Raw genomic sequence first — 16,796 nt, forward strand, 5'->3', positions numbered from 1 at the left:
TTTTATTTAGTTTTTTTTTTTAAATAACACCAGGCCCTTTTTTTTAGACGTGCCCAACATACATAAATACATGCAATGATTAGCAATGGTTGGATGGTTTTTATTAATCTTCTGCTTTGTAAATGATTACATTAATATCTGCAAATTGGTCCTATATTTGATGTTTTTTCAAGTTAGAAGTTGCCTTTAAGGATAAAGTTAATTAAAAAAAACAAATAACTACAAGCAACTGGGTTGGCTGTGCAAATTCCATCATTGATACAGCTGTTTTCCCTAATGATGTCTAATTCCTGCTTTGGTGCTGTGTGTAGCATTACTTATGCTTGTGGCTGCTGTGCAAAAGATTTGTTTTCACTTCTGTAGGCAGGAAGCAGGTCTCTGGTCCTTGTTGGTGAGGGTAGCAGTCATCTTACACTTTTTTTAGCTGATTTGATTTTCATTTCCAAATAAACTATAGCTACTCTTCAGAACGTCTCTGCTCACAGGACTTTACAACTGTGGTTCTGTCAAACAACACAATCAATGGATCACAACTTTATATACACATCACACTTTATTGCACAACACTAAGACACACAGAGAAACACCACTGTACAGTGACTGAACCTGAATGTTGACCATTTTAGGCAAATGTCAAAGTTTACACATTAACTTCCTGTTACTGTTAATTCACTTGTTGTGTGGACCTCTGCTCCAGCTTGCCCGGTCTCTGGTGTGCAGCCTGAAGTGGGTGTTGAGGTGTGCTGACTGGTTGAAACATTTCCCGCAGACGTGACAGCGGAAGGGCTTCTCTCCGGTGTGGATGCGGTGATGCCTCTTCAGCATGCTGACTGTGGTGAAGCTCTTCCGGCACACGGTGCAGCTGTAAGGCTTCTCCTTCGTGTGCCACCGCATGTGGACCTCCAGCTGGCAGGCGAAGCTGAAGCCTTTCCCGCACTCCTTACAGCTGTGCCACCTCTGGATACTCTGGCTTGGGTGAGAGGAGCGAGGTGGAGGAGGCTTCACAGATCTCACGCTCTTGATCTGCAGTATGTTTGTACTCTGTTTCCCGTTTGAGTGGAGCGAGCCTTTCATCTGCTGCTCTGTTCTCGGAGTCTTGTGAGTCTTTGCCGCACTGGGACAGGAACCACTCTGAGCTGCTCTGGTGTTTGGATGAACAGCCGGAGACAATGGTAAGCTGTTGGCAGTCTGCTGTTTCCTGCCCTCCTTTCTCTCATTCTCTGCCTTGATCTCCTGGGATGTTAGTGGGACCGGGGAGACGCTCTGTCTGCTGCAAACAGTCTCAGCAGGTGGAGCCTGTGACCTCTGGAGTGGTTCAACATGACTGCAGTTACCTTTCTTTGAGTCCCTGGCTTCATGTAAACCATCACTTTGAATGTTTGTGAGTTTTGGTTCTTGTTTAACTTGTGGTAGCAGCTCCACACTGCTTCTCCACTCAGACTCACAGAGGGGACTGTCTTCTTGGGGCTGGACAGAGTGACGTTCTGAAAGGTAACAAACATCACGGTCGTGCTAAGTGTATTTTAATGAATGCCTTACTGCAGGTTCTACAGAGGTCTTAGCTCCATTCAGAAACCAGAGTTCACCAGGAATTATACATACAACAACGTGTGGCAACTTTACCATTTAATAAATCATCAGAGAACAGCTTTATTTACACACAACCAGTTTCTCTCATACAGTATGTGTTGACACTTGTCTGATTAACCTCATGTAAGTTTTACTTTGAGGACTCCCACTTCCAAACTACAATTTCTTCTGTTCTAGTAACTTTTATTGTTATTTTATTCTCTGGCATCACTTTGTACTCCATCCTGTGAGTTACAGTAAGCAGTTTACAATATAACGTCTTCAGGCTTGATGAACTGCAAAAGGTGTGTGCACTTTAAACTTCGTAGTTGTTCTCAGTGGTTGGATAAAATCTAGTGACAGAGGTACAATCTTTATTCCACTGGCTCCTCTGACATGCTGAAGAAGAAACCAAACCCCAAGTTTACTCCTATTGTGTAAGGTAATTTTTAAGCAACTCTGGACAAAAGCGTGTGTCAAATGTGTCAAACATTTCCATCGCAGTTAAGCATTCAACCATATAACCACCATGAAGAACTATATACGAGCTAGATTTCAGTGTGATTATTTTGATGAATGCATATTCTGCGATGTATTCAACACAATCCCACGATCGTCGTAACACTGAACTTTGATAAGTCTTAAAGGAGTTAACGTTGGAGGAATTTAACTCCAGTACCATGTTGTTTTAAAAGTATTATACAAAAACAATATACTGCTTAAGATTAGGTAAAAACGAATTACTGCTCACTCAACATTTAGTGATCCTCAGAAGCAGTGCACACGTGTTACCATGGAGCAGGGCTGGCCACCTCCACATAGACCTACCTAACAAACCTAATCCAGGGGATCATCTGATGTGTTTGTCCAAAATCTCACTAGGACAGATAAAAAGGACATGAGCTAAGTACATCTGATGTACACCATCATTTCCCTTGGGAGTATTTATTGCACTGCTTTGGTTTTAGAGCTACTGCATCTCTTTTGTCAGCTGTCCCCAATAAATTGGGATATAGGCCTAATTAGTGAAACTAGACACTAGCAATGCTCATTTTCTTCTCCATAAATGAAATTAAATGAGCTATTATTAGTTTGTCTCTTACCTCTCATGGTTGACTCATGTATTTATTTTAGTGACCTTTGGGAGAAACATCACAGATGAAACTAAAACGAGGAGGAAATAAGATAAGAAAACTTTTTTTCTCTAAAGTAGCTGCAGATGCTGGAAAGCATGTTGAGCTTTCTTGCTGTACTACTGGGTGATTTTACACTCGGTTGCTCTACTGCCACTTTTCACTCAATGTGATAAATGACAACTAATGTGTGACCCAGGCGTCAACACTAAACACTGAACGCTCCACTACGAACAGACACATTTTGGACGGGGTTTGGTGCCGCCGCTCCTCACCTGGCTGCAGCAGGAGCTGCTGGACGGCCACATTGAGGAGCCGCCGGAGCCGCTCGTTCTCCTCCTTGGAGCGGAGGATTTCGCTCTGATATTCCACCACCGTGTCTTTGACGGCGCGGAAAATCTCTTCGGCGGCCGCCGTCAACCTGTCGTTTAAAAACACGTTCAACAGCTCCAGTTTGGTCATGTTCTCCGCTGCTGCTGCGGCTGCTGTCTCCAGAGGCGAACGTCCTTCTGTTTACATCCACTAACCCGGAAGTAGAAGCGGACCGGCGTCTCGGTGTTTGGGTCTCAGCCTGATGACGTTTGTCGCATCACCCACTGGACGGAAGATTGAACTGCACTTCACATTTATGCTACTGTGTATTGCAGAGATGGCTTTATTATTTATTAGACTGCATTTTATTGTCATTATTTTATTGTCACTCACTTACAGTGTACAAACAGAAGAACATTTCGTTTCAGTGGCTGCAGAACCAAAGTATATTAAAAACAACGTTAAAATTAGTTTTCTGCGTACAGGATATGTTACATAGTAGATGTATTACATAGCAGCAAAACCAGAACATGCACAAAATCATAAATATGGCTCAGATTTAACAGGGATATAGTATTGCACGTATACACGGTGACTTTCCAGTGTGAATATGTGAGAAAGAAAGTGTGTGTGTATCACTGTGATAGACAAAATAGATCTGGCTGTTTAGGTACAGATGCTGCAGAACCTTTTCCCCGAGGGCAATAGTAAGAACAATCATTGGTTAAGATGTGTGGGGTCCCTGAGGATGTTCTGAGCTCTGGGCAGGCACCGTTTCTGTGCAATATCCTGGATGGGAGGAGTTGGGGGCCAGATGATCTTCTCTGCTGTCTTCACCACTCTACGCAGAGACTTCCAGTCCAGGTCATTGCAGCATCCTAACCAGACTGCAATGCTGCTGGCCAGCACGTTTTCGTTTTTTTTGCCTCTGTAGAGGGTGGTGAGGTCAGGAGGGCGCAGGTGGGCTCTCCTCATCTGACGCAGAAAGCCGCAGGCACGGCTGAGCTTCTTTTGCAAAGGTTCTGATGGGCTGTGACCCAGACAGAGTGTTTGGGGTTGGCTGCTGACCACCTCCACGGCTGCAATGCTGATGAGGAGTGTTGGTTGACTGTGCTCATTCTTCCTAAAGATAATTCATTCTGTTTTTCAACATTCAGGGTCAGGTTGTTTGCTACACACTAGTCTACGAGATGGTTCACTTCCGGTCTATATGCCAGATCATTGTCATCCCGTATAAGGCCCCCCGCTGTTGTCTCATCAGCATGCTTCACTGTGTGGATGCAGGTAGACCCACCACAGCAGTCATGTGTCATAGAGGTGAACACGCTGCAGGGAGCCTGCGCTCAGGGAGATGATACTGGAGCTTTTTCCTCCCACCCTTACAAACTGGCATCTGTGCATGTCTATTAGTAGAATAACAAGTAAGGGGGGCAAATAGATGGTTTTCATGGTGGCAATCGCATGATGGGAGGGTGGGCTTTCTGTATCCCAACCCAACACTCTACCAATGAGCCACCAGGCCCCCTGACATAAAACCCTATAGTTACGCTATTTAAAATGAATGTGGCCCAAACTTTAGAACCACATATAGCTAACCAAACATAATACTGATCCACACATTTAACCTGAAAATAATTCCATTCTTCAGTCATATTTTTTATTTCTCTTGTTGGAGCAGCCCTACTACTCTGTTTCTGTTTCGATGCCATCTTAAACATTTTTGAGTTCATACTTGGTCTATAGATTCCCATCATGCAATAAATTAAATCTGTCACATTTCTTACTCTTATATTTTAGCTTTTAAGAGTGTTGGCTTCAATCTATTAACACTTGTTTTGAGTTTCAGTTTTTCATCATATTGTTACAAGACATTGCTCACGATACCCTTTATTCAAAAGTCTAGTTATACATTATGTGTATTCCACAGGAAATGTCTTAGATAATGTATGCGTGGTTTATTTAACGACTAAAAGACAAGCAGTTAATTTATATGTTCAGTTAAATAATGATCAAAAATTAAAAGCTGTTTTTTTTTTTTTATTTATATGGTAATTTGTACAAGTCACTTTCAACAGTAAGCTTGTGGAAAAGGAGCAGGACATAGACAAAACAAGACCAAGGGGGGAAAAAAAACAGAAAAAGTCTAGATCAGAGACTGAGATCTGGTCTCAGATCAGAAATACAACCGCCAACACAGACTAACCCAAAAACTGAAGACATTGTTGAAATACAGTGTTTGTTTCATATAAGGAACATAGAAACATCAGAAAGAGTCCCTGAGGTGTTCAGTAACTAAGATCAGAGAGCACTTATCCCAGACTAAGTATGAAAAAAACACACACACATTTGTTACATTACAAAATGGCAGAACATCATAAAGCCTGTGAGGATAAAATTAAACTGCATATACATAATAAAAATAACAATCACAACCTTAATGTGACTAGTGGATAATGGAAAGTTCATATAAAACTTTCTCTCGGGTTCTGAGTGTTACTGCTTTGTTGAAAGGGTTCTCATGAAAGTTAAACACATACTTTTAAAATTCATAATCTTGGAACTGGCTGAGCCACAACAGTCTCATCCACTCATACATTTAAAAACAAAAACAAGTAATTGGAGGCAGCCTACCATTAAGTGCAGCAGTATTTATTATTTCTACATTGATTTAACTTTTTCTTTTGCATACACAGTATACAAATATGACTTCCCTCTGAACTAATGCATTCATCTTTCCCAACAATTAACATCATCCAGACATTCCTGACAAACCCAGCTGGTTCTTAGCAACAGAGCTTGAGCGCTTCTTGTTTTCTTAGGGCCTGGAATTTTAAACAATAATCAAAAACAGACAGAGGGCCTTGTGGCTCAGTGATAAGAGCATTGGGTTGGGATGGAGAACGCAGTGGGTTCGAATCCTGCCCCACCCAGCCACCAAGGCCCACCTTGGTGCCTGTCCGGAGGGACAAGCCAAAAGCTGTTGATATTTGCATCAAAAACAGGCATGAAGAAAATCAAAACTCTGCAGAATGACATTTGGGCTAATGGATGATGACATGGGCAGGAAATGGAAAATGACCGAGAGAAGATCTTTTAATTTAACGAAAAACAAAAAAACCTAAAGCACAAAACAAGAAGTTAGAATTTTAAAAAAACTACATTTTATAAAATGCCCCACAGTGGATATTGACGGTCTTCACTTCTTGTAAAAGACAGTAACATAAAGATGGGACAGGGTGTTAATTGTGCTCCAATGGTCCTTTAGCTGTTTATCATCTCTGACAGTTCCTGCAGCAGGTCATCCTCTCCAATGCTGGGGTCCATGTCTTCTTCCAAGTGGTCATCAGTGAACTCACTGATCAGCATCTCAAAATCGTCCACGGCTGAGCTGGAGTCAGTAGCGCCAGCGGTGGATCTGGTGCAGGACACACCTGTGCTATGTCTGCGTGTCTTGGGAGCTTGAGTGGGTGACTTCAGGGGTGGGCTGACATATAAAAGAGACTTGTTATTTATTTGGTGTCTGCAAATGCAGCATACATGTCACGATTACTTAAAATAATTTGGTTTAACCTGGCCAGAAAACAAATATCACTTCCCACTCCTGTGTACAGATATTTCTATCGGTAAGTTTGACATCCCCAGGGAGTCAGTATTAGTGTTTACATATTAACTTCACAGTGGAGCTTTACCTCTGTGGGACTGTGCAGGCCACTTTGGGAGCAGCAACACTGACAGCTGGTTTAGTTTCCTGGCGTGGACTCTGTTTCAACACTGGAACAGTCTGAAGTTCCTCTCTCAGGGGGCTTGAGCTGGAACCTTGCTCCAGCAGGGTCATGGGACTATGTGGAACAGCAAAGCTCAGCTGAGCCTCTGCACACGAGGATAACAATCCCTGACAATGGAACACAAGTCACTCAAAGTCATTAACTTTAGAAGAATTTTAATAATTTAAATAATAATAAATTAATGCAGTACAAAAAGATGAGATGTTCTAAGGCAGACAATGAAAAACATATTGTAACATCACCAACACTGGCCCAGTGTGTCCAACCTACCTGTGGGTCTCTGTGTGGTATCTTCTGTAATGGCTCCTCCAGGACTGTGGAGGTGCTGTTCAGAGGTTTAACCTCAGCAACAGCTGATCGCTCTGCTCCCTTCCTCTTCTGGCCTGGTTTCACTCGCACTGCAGGCTTCACCACAGATGGCTTTACATTCAGTTTGGGCCTCACTAAGAAGAAAACATGGTTGTAATAAAACACCTTTAATATTTCTTGTGCTGAAGAGTTATCCTAATAATGTGTACACAGGGAAAATCATGATTGTCTAAATCTGTTACCACAATTTAAAAAAAAACCAAACATTTAAGATATTGGAGATATCAGTCACTCAAATATACAGAGACTCCTGTGTCAAACAGATCTAATGTAGCATTGGTCTTCTTAGTGCTCAAAGAGAAATGTGGGTTGTAAAGAGACGCATGTGTGAGGGGATTAGATGTGAGGTACCTTTGGTGTTTGCAGTGTGTTCTGGGGATGACTTCTGATCACTGGGTAGTGTTGCATCAGTGGCAGGCTCCTTAGTAGGATTCATTTCCTGTTTGCGAAAGCGTTTCACACGCATGATCTCTTCAAAGGTCTTGACCTTGACATCATTACTGGAGGCAGAGCTGGTCTACAAAAGGAAAATAATCATTACCATGAGGCAATAGATTAAAATGTAACCCCCAATTATACTGGTGTGTTCGTTTGCATACCTCAAGAGCAGCAGTGGGAGTTTTAACTGGCATCTCTATTCCCTCAGGACTCTTCTCTGTTGTGACATTACCTGCTGAGTTTAACATAACATTTCAGCTTTTAAACTCTAAAACCTGGCAAGTTATAATTAGAAAAATTAATGTTAAATTAAATGTGAACGACAACACTAGGACTAACAACATCTGTGCATACATGCCTTTTGTCAACACAGAGGAGAAAATTTTACTTTATGATCTTACTCTGAGAAGCCAGTTTGTTAAGACGCAGTAGAGGTTTCTTAGCACCATTCTCCTCGGTACTAGAGTTCTTGCTTTCTGCTTCCAGGGCCTGTTGAGGTTGCATCCTTGCAGCCTTCTCCCTGCGGATCTCCTCCAAGGTCTTTACTCTAACCTCCGCCATGTTTGTTGCCTCAGGACCCGGCCCTGCTGTTTTTGACTCTCCCTGGCTTTTCCCAGGAGCTTTCTCGACACTGGGCCTGACTTTTTTAGGGCTTGGGTTCTGCTCTTCCTGCTTTTTCTTCTTGGTGTGAAGAACTTCAGAGAACATATTTACACAGCCAATAGAGTCTCTGAGAGTGATGGTTCGCTTGACACCCTTGGTGGCTTTTGTTGTGACAGTTTTAGTGATTTCTGGAGCCATAACTGAAGGGCCATCATTCTGGCTGTGAGATTTTGCGGCTTTCTCCTGTTTTATCTCCTCCAGTGTTTTGATGCGAATCTGCTCTGGAGATTTCCTGCATCCCATGTTGGTCTCAGCTGTCGAGAAAGTTGGAGGACACTTATAAATAATCTTTCAATAAATGTTGATGATTAATCTTTTACATTGTACAAGATTTTTTCTAGAAACATTCAAATTCTTGGGACTTCATACCGGGTTGAGTGGATGCAACAGGTCCAGCACCAAGCAATCCAAGCCTCTGTTTAATAGGTTTTGATGCTAAAGATACACAAAAAATGGAAAATGTTTAAATGGACAATTATTTATACAGTTAAAACCCTCTTGCACAACCTTTTTCTAAACATATTTCAGTCACAAAATTATTCCTGCCACCATATGATAAAACATCTGTCATCCCAAGTAGAAGTCTTAAAGAGGCACTCGGTGATTGACAGTGAGCTATTCACCTTTCTGAGGAGACACTGGTGGCTCTTTCTCATCCACAACTCTGCCCAGGCGCTCAGACAGACTCTTTTTCAGTGGGAAACCTTCTTCAATTTTTCCATCTACCACAAGAATAAGACAAGGTTCTAATGTGTACCATACCATTATTATAAACACTGGCATTTAGAATCTCTGCTCAAATTATTGTATTTATTTTTACCTGTGTTAGGCACCTTCCTGCCAAGCCTTTCAGCAACACTGCTTCTTGGTCTCTCGGTTTCTTTAATGACAAGTGAGCCAAGATTAAAGAACAGACCATGTACTGTTTTAGAAAAAGATAACAATGATTCAACTTCTTATAAGGGTGTAAGTAATGGTTAGTATAGCTTCAACCCTTCTCTCCATGCTGCACTGACTCAATCTTAGCAGTTTAGCTTAAAAATATGAACATGGTTTCTATTTAGACAGAATATACATTTTCTCAAGTAGTAAATAAAAATAGTGTTATAAGAAATTGTATGGTAGTTCGTTGTTCCTGCGGTCAAGGAACACAATAGTGAAAAACCTCCTCCAGTTTGAAAGAGTCTATTAATATTGCAAATTACTATGCCCACTTATCCGTCAGTGTCCATTTTCTAGCAATGCCACTCTGTTGGTATAAATGCCTATTGCATACTAGTTAACTGTCCATCAACAGCTGCTTGATTACAGCAAAAGTCATAATCGCGATTATTTTTAGCACTGTGATGATGGTTATTATCTCAATTAATGGTTGACTCATTAATTACACTTATTTTAAGTATTCTTACTGGTGGATTTTGCTGAGATTTAAATCAATAATGCAACTAATTAACAAATGTAGATTATTAAAGAAATATTACAGCCTAAAGAAGGCTATGTGGGAGTCTTTATAATTTTCTGACAGAACTGGCCCCTTACAGGTGCAAAGATTTCATCTGATATAACTTCTTACAACTATAGCAGAGCATATCAATTGTTGTATCAGCTGTGCTGTTTTTGTAAGGTGAAAAAAGTTATTTGTGCGTCCTCTCATCTTAAAACACTGTTTTAAAATTAGTTTGAAAAAGCACTCACTGTGCTACGGCTCATACTTATTGAGACTCTGAAATAGATTCTGAAAGAAGTCTGTTTTCCCAAAGATATGCTTCTTCCTTTACCATAATCTGAACTAACCTTAAGATAAATAAATAAAATAAAATCTTTTATCTGAAATAAAATAAATAAAATCTATCTCTGGATCTGATGTTTACTATGTTTGTCTAAAACCCTGCTCTCTGACTGACTTAATAAAATGCAACAAGAGAAGCACCTACACATTTCCGTCAAGATGTCCAAACCCTTAGACATTCTTGTCAAAATATGACTTACCTTGCAAACGTTTGCAGTTTAGATATAAGCCTCTTTGGCTTCAAAACCCAGACCACAGTCCACCATTGACTACTGGCCTAAAGAATTGTAATTCAGTTCACTCCTATAGCTCATCTTCTTTCAAAATAAACCTGCCTGTTTAGCTGTGTACGGCTTTGTGACAAGAAGCTGACAGACACTGTGTCGACAGGAAAAGATGAAAGATACACCACTCTGCATCTAACACTCTGAAATCCTGACAACATAAGTTCTTGATTTTACCTTCTCTAGCCCCACAGAGGTCAGATTGGAAAAGTGACTGGATGTTTTCTTTCTCTCTGCTGGCTGAGGTATCAGCACTCTGGGCAGGGTAACCAGCTCTTTTCATGCTGGCCTTCAGGGCCTTTCTCAGCCGGATCTCCTCCAAGGTGCTCACTCCAAAGTTCAGTGACCCATCTATGAGGACACAACATTATCAAATCAAAAAAACAAAACAAAGCTCACTCAAAGTTTAAGAAACCATAGCTTAGCCACATATTTGTGAGAGCCCTAGTCTCACCTGATTTTGGTAGCTTTCTAGTTGAAGGGCCAACTTTGCCATCCTCTCCCTCCTCTGAGAACTGGTCTGGAAACATAAAGGCACATGTGCATACCACAAAGAATATTCCTTTTAAATTTGAGAAAATCATATGGAAAAAAAAAAAAAAAAAAAAAGGGTATAAGAGACGGGATCATTGTAAGATTAAATTTAGCTCACCATCTTCGTCTTCATCATCATCTGTCGGATTAATCACCACAGGTGGATGAGTGGGACTTGGTACAGGCTCTTGGGTCTCTGTCTTTAGGACTCCTCTGAGCTGGGGATTGGATGTAGTAGGGAGAGGGGCAGCTGGGGGTGGAGTAGGTTCCTCTTGTGGCTGTTCATCATTCTTGCACAAACCTGAAAGAATTTAAGCAATCAACATTTTTCAGAGGTGAATCTAAAATGGTCCTCAAAATACATAGGCATAAATTTTAACAGACGTACACTCACTTCTATCGGGTGGGACGAAGACGCCATCAATGTAGCGGGGCTTTTCATGGAAGAAGGCACAGTGTGGCTTCTGGCAGCCAGCTGGCTGGTTCTCCCAGTAACAAGGTATCCCCTTTCGGTTTTTCTGTTGTGATGTGCAAAATAAATAATATGCAACAGCAGATATGACGGAGACAGGCTAACTTCCCATAAATCATATTGTTGTTCATAAAACGTACATAATATGATATGCATAAGACAAGTGAATGCAGTTAATAAAAATGTAAAATTTTACTTCTGCATATTGATTACTGATAACTGTTTCTCCTGACAGATCCAGAGCGGGAGTGGAACTCCCGGCCCAGCTTTACTAGGAGACTTTATCTAACCTTCAATAATGGCCAATCAAGAAACTCACATCCTCGAATGGGCAAAGCTTGAAGGAAATCTTGAAGCTTTTGTCTTTTTAAAAGGAGGGTTTATAAGTTTTTCTTACTGTGATCTCCATGTGGCGAAACTTGCAGATGGCACGAAAACAGCGACCTTCCTGCCAGAGGTTGCAGACAGTCTCACTGCCAATTGCTGCCTCACAGTGTCTGAATGGGCAACTGTTTCCCTGCAAGGTAAGTGATTTTAATGTATCTTACTTCATTAAGATTGTACTCTTCATACTAGCCCACATTCACTTGCCATCTGGTGTATGAGTACTTAGCTGTTGCTTACTTTAGTACAGGTGGAATAGTAGAAGAAGTAGCAGTCGTCTCCATGGATGGCCATTGTAATGTGTCGAGTGGCTGTGGTGGGGTAACGAACTTTAGACCCAGCAACTGGTTCTCTTCAGGGCCAAAAGGACTCTTCCTGACAACAGAGAACAGCAATACATGAAAGAGAAAATCCCATTTACTGTATGAATACAGACGTTTTTCTGACACAGCTGCACACAATAACCTAATACCAAGAAACCTAGCGAAACTGACCATACCCAGTGGTACAAATATTTATGTCTTAAATCTAAGGTCTGTTTGTTTGAGGATACACATCACTAGATTTCGGGACTTACAAATAACCAGCGGCATGACTATAAACCCAAACTTACATTTCTGAATTAAATGTATGAAGGGGCTAAAGTGTAAGATACACAATTGGCATATGCTGCTGTGATCATTTATGTTGCAGTGTGTGCCTGCATCACTCTGCAATGACACTACTAAACCACTAGCTGGTGGTGGGGTTTCTGTATCACTGTGTTTGAGTTTATTTGGTTGTACTAAAAATAATTCTGACTGAAACTGAGCAGATCATGTTGAACAGCACCTACTTGAGTGTGAATGGGTGAATAAGAAGCAGTGTAAAGCGCTTTGAGTGCCAATAGGTAGAAAAGCGCTATATAAGTGCAGACCATTACTTATTCTGAAATTATTAACATGCTCAAAAGAGATAAAATGTTGGAAGTTTGCCCGCTGAAGCGATCAAAGCAGAAGCCAGTGAAGCACAGCTGTAACGGTCTGCATAGCGTGCCATGTAGTTACATTTCTGGGCAAGTCAGGCTACACCATAGACTACACAGCTATTGTGGCTACATAGAAACCATGTAACACCTACAATGTAGCACTAACACAGAAGCGTAAATCAAGTTTAACCTGCTTTGTTCCTTGTTTTTTTTTTTTTGAACACTTGACTGTTAGAGGACTTTAAATTAAATAATTACTTCCAGGACTGTCCTTGTTTTTAAAGTCACTGTGTGTAAATAGTAAAGATTATTTAAACTTCAGAATGTCTTACTTAAGTTAAATGAAGGTTTTTGAAAAATAAGTTAAAAGGTGTAAAAAAGATGTAACACCGTCCTGTTGACCATTTTTTCTGGGAATTCAGAATTTAAAAACAACAACAAAAAAATAGTAATTCTGTCTGTACCAACAGGCTGTTAAGTCATGTATTAGCATAGAACTACCATTACCTGAGGTGGGTAAGAAGCAATCTCCCTCTTTGCTGGGGGGTGTCTCCGGGGTGGTACTGAGTCCTGAAGGAACACTTGATCCGTGAGATAAGAGGAAAAGGTGGGTGGGTCGTCCAGAGACATTTGTCTCCCTAGGACATCCCTTCTCTGAGACATCTTTAACTCCGCCAGACTGCTAACTATTACTGATGGTGGATGCAACAAAGTCCTTTGGGTATCTATTTTTATTTGTTTTATTATTTAATATATCTAATGGAGGAAATAAACAGGGGGGACATAAACAACCAGAAAAGGGGAAAAAAAAAAAAAAAAGAATTCAAAAACTCCTAAACTCTGGTGGGGCAAAAAGGTGACAAACGTGGGGTGGTAGGAAAACAAAAAAAAATCCGTAGCTTCTTCCTGGGCTTGCTGACTGGAGTAGGAAAAAAAAGCCCTTATATTCAAGCTTCTGGCGATTTTCGGCTGTTGACTACCATGCTGGTGACCAAAAAAAAAGTCTTCTGCCAATGTATTGGCAAGCTACCGATATCCAGGGATCCCAACAAAAGGGGCAGGAGGATGGATTTAAAACCACAAAAGCAGTTAAAAAATATTCCCTAGGGAACTGAAAAGGGTTATTAAGAGAAACACAAATATGCACAGATACAAAGACACATTTGGACATTTCCACAAAGAGCTACAACATCATTAGGCAAATGTGTTCTCAATACTGATTCTATATATGTGGACAGACTGCAATTTCACTCCATAAAACTAAATCATGTTTATTTTCTTCAAGTATTTAATCCTGAATAAACAACGAAACCGGCCATTTTCAGGAGTCCACACCTGGATTGTTTATGTAACGTTACTTCAGACATGGAGGCCCCTGTTCTACAATGAGAGTCCGTATTAACAACTCTGCCCTCCATCTTCAAGACCAGAAAAGGGATACTAGTAAGTTAAAATCAGCACTAATAACAGAAAATGTACAAACTCGCAGGTGACGGATTAGTGATTAGATAAAGCAGGTGATTAGATAAATGATTTTACTGAGATCCCAAGTGTAATAGTCGTCAACATTAGCACAAGATTTGGCCAAAACATCTGAAACACCTTAGCAGAATCGACGTTTCCTAGAAAATAATATAAAATGCACGTCTGTCGAAGACACGTATGATAAACCTTGAAACCACAACATTCAAGAAATAATTAGATACTTACTGTTTAATAACAAAAAGTAGCCCAAGTTAGCTGGAGCGAACTACCGTTAAGCGCAATTTCCATTAACGTTATCGACGAAATACCATTCGGCGACCTCGAAACGTAAGTTAATTTTGCTTTCTATTATCTGCTTTAAAGTTAACCTTACACATATATGTAACCATATAGTTAACTATGGTCGTTTGGTTTAAGGATATGTCTTCCAAACCTCACCTAATATGACAAGAGTAGGCCTAAGCCCAAAATTACTCAGCACACTATCGTTAGCATAAATGTTAAGACTGCTATTTATTTTGTAATTACAATGATATTCACTTTTACATTTTAACACTACAATAAAACAGTCAAATAGGTTGTATTATTAAAGTATGCAGTGTTATTTACCTATTTCAGGTTTTAAAAGGTTTTAAAAAGTTGTCTAGTGTAGGAAAAACCGCACGCAGTAGCCGGACACAAACTAAAACAAAATGGCGACAGCAGGCTAAATTCTAAGAAGGTGGCCCGCTGACGTCAGTGTTACCAAGGGAAGTGGCTATTAGGATTTTTTTTTTTAACTTTATTGTCATTAAAGGGCTTCACAGGGACATTATTGTTTACAATAGAAATACAACAACACCAGGACAACAGAATAGTGCTGGGGTGGGATCATTTAAAAAAAAAAAACATTTTTAACATAGTACAAGCTTTTATTGTTTTTAGGGCCTTTGTATTTGTAGTTGTAGACTGAAGAAATTTAATGTTGACGCTCCCTAAAGAAGACTAAGAACCGAGGTTTTTGCCAGTGAAATTACATTTATGTATTTAAAATTTAGCCAGTAAAATAAGCAAATTAATTATATACTTCTGAGGTGTGGAATTTGCCATTTCTAAGCACCCAAACAAGACATGACCATTTGAAGTGACCATGATAAAAGGGCTGGCGATGAAAGGCAGATAGCTTTATTGGGACTTTATCAATATTATTATTGATAATTGTTAATTGTTTAATGTAACGTGTGTATGTGTGTAATGTAATTGTTTTATGTAATGTGTGTTTGTGATGTGTCTGTGTACCGATGATGTCATTATTGACATCACATGGCTTTGATACTTTGCCTTTGATGGTTGTCTTTGTAGTTTACCTTTTAAGCGTGTTGACCAGTGGTCAAAGAAGCAATGGTTTGTTAAAGAGAGATGCAGTTCAGCTCAGCTACTCAAGGGTGCAGACGTGACACGGTAGCTGGAGCAGAGGAACTGACTACAAGAAAGGTGTGGACCGCAACAAGGTAGAAGAAAAAGGTTCTGTGTGTAGCTGTAGAGGGACACGGTTTCTTACCGAGTTCTGTGAGTTCAGACATACTTTGAGAAACTTGTTTGATGAAACTGCTAGTGAACGTGCTTGTGAGATTACTGTGCTTAAAGTTGTATGTACAATTGATCTGTCATCTGCTAAGTTGAGAAGCAAGTACAATAAATGTTCAATGTTTGTCTAACAACGATCTCCAGAGTGAAGTATGTGCTGAAGCTTCAGGAGCGTCAGATTCGAGTAAGATCACCTCTACAATAGATGTATTGTGAACAGGGGAATCGTTACATTCTTTTATTTCCAAGAGCTCACACACTGTAAATTCGCTAGTATAGAATATACAGTGAAAAAGTGTATTGACTCCAACATTAGGAAGAGTAAGATCACCCCCACTTTTGGTAACCTTATGTAGAGTTGGATTCACTAGTTTAAAATCGCAGTGCCAAAGTAGAGGAACACTTCAAGTGTAAGATATTCACTCTGAAAACTACTCTGGAAAGCTCTGCCCTCCACCACCTCATCTGAAAAAGCGTTGGAATTTTATTGATGCCATTTTATCGACTATTGTCGCTATTTATGACACATTCAACATTTTGGTTTTATATCTTAGGCAAGTCTGTTTTTATACTAACCTAATATTGTATTGTAGGGGTGACTGTGGCGCAGGAAGGTAGAGGGGTCGTCCACCAATCCCGCAGTTGTGCGGTCACATGTCAAAGTGTCCTTGAGCAAGACAATGAACCCCAAATGTTGGCCAGCAGCATGGCAGCTCCCCCATTGGTGTGTGTGTGTGTGTGTGTGTGTGTGTGTGTGTGTGTGTGTGAGAATGGGAGTGCAAATGCGTGAATAAGAACAGTGTACCCAATACGTAGGAAAGCGCTATATAAGTGCAGACCATTTACCTTTGTCTGTCACTGTAAACTTGCGAGTTTTCCTGCTGAAAATGCCAAATTACAAAGGACTAACAGGGAATAGTCAGTGGCTAGCCTAAATATGTGACATACATTTAGCCAATTTATGCTAACTTTAACATTTATTATTAGCATTTGGAATAAGCATAACACTCATTTAAAGTAAATACCGTTGGAGATCATTTAGGTTT

General features: G+C 40.4%; 2 protein-coding genes and 1 non-coding gene across 16 annotated transcripts; all 3 read right to left on the reverse strand.

Moving 5' to 3' along the window:
- Positions 1–526: 526 nt before the first annotated feature.
- Positions 527–3,236, reverse strand: LOC137127201 (zinc finger protein 22-like). Its single transcript, XM_067503861.1, has 2 exons — positions 2,978–3,236; positions 527–1,484 (listed from the first exon to the last, which is right to left on the reverse strand). The coding sequence occupies exons 1-2, from the start codon at positions 3,162–3,164 to the stop codon at positions 670–672; spliced, it is 1,002 nt and encodes a 333-aa protein (XP_067359962.1). The 5' UTR covers positions 3,165–3,236; the 3' UTR covers positions 527–669.
- A 2,406-nt stretch (positions 3,237–5,642) lies between these two features.
- On the reverse strand, positions 5,643–14,882 carry zc3h11a (zinc finger CCCH-type containing 11A). Of its 14 annotated transcripts, none has more exons than XM_067503832.1 (17): positions 14,794–14,882; positions 13,207–13,269; positions 11,973–12,107; positions 11,746–11,865; positions 11,265–11,394; positions 10,995–11,177; positions 10,797–10,862; positions 10,520–10,693; positions 9,090–9,149; positions 8,893–8,991; positions 8,639–8,704; positions 8,008–8,523; positions 7,768–7,841; positions 7,520–7,685; positions 7,070–7,242; positions 6,704–6,906; positions 5,643–6,498 (listed from the first exon to the last, which is right to left on the reverse strand). In XM_067503832.1, exons 3-17 carry the CDS (start codon positions 12,024–12,026, stop codon positions 6,276–6,278), a joined length of 2,307 nt encoding a protein of 768 aa, XP_067359933.1. In that variant the 5' UTR covers positions 12,027–12,107; positions 13,207–13,269; positions 14,794–14,882; the 3' UTR covers positions 5,643–6,275. The 14 variants fall into 14 exon arrangements, with proteins under 14 accessions (XP_067359933.1, XP_067359938.1, XP_067359930.1 ...); XM_067503837.1 differs by having other exon boundaries at positions 11,973–12,103; positions 14,794–14,880; XM_067503829.1 differs by having other exon boundaries at positions 13,207–13,280; positions 14,794–14,866.
- Positions 11,566–11,683, reverse strand: LOC137128306 (small nucleolar RNA SNORA26). The gene has a single exon (XR_010914540.1). It is a non-coding gene; the product is annotated as a small nucleolar RNA SNORA26 (small nucleolar RNA).
- Positions 14,883–16,796: the final 1,914 nt, after the last annotated feature.

Source organism: Channa argus, chromosome 5, assembly GCF_033026475.1.
Source record: "Channa argus isolate prfri chromosome 5, Channa argus male v1.0, whole genome shotgun sequence".
Taxonomy (NCBI): Eukaryota; Metazoa; Chordata; class Actinopteri; order Anabantiformes; family Channidae; genus Channa; species Channa argus.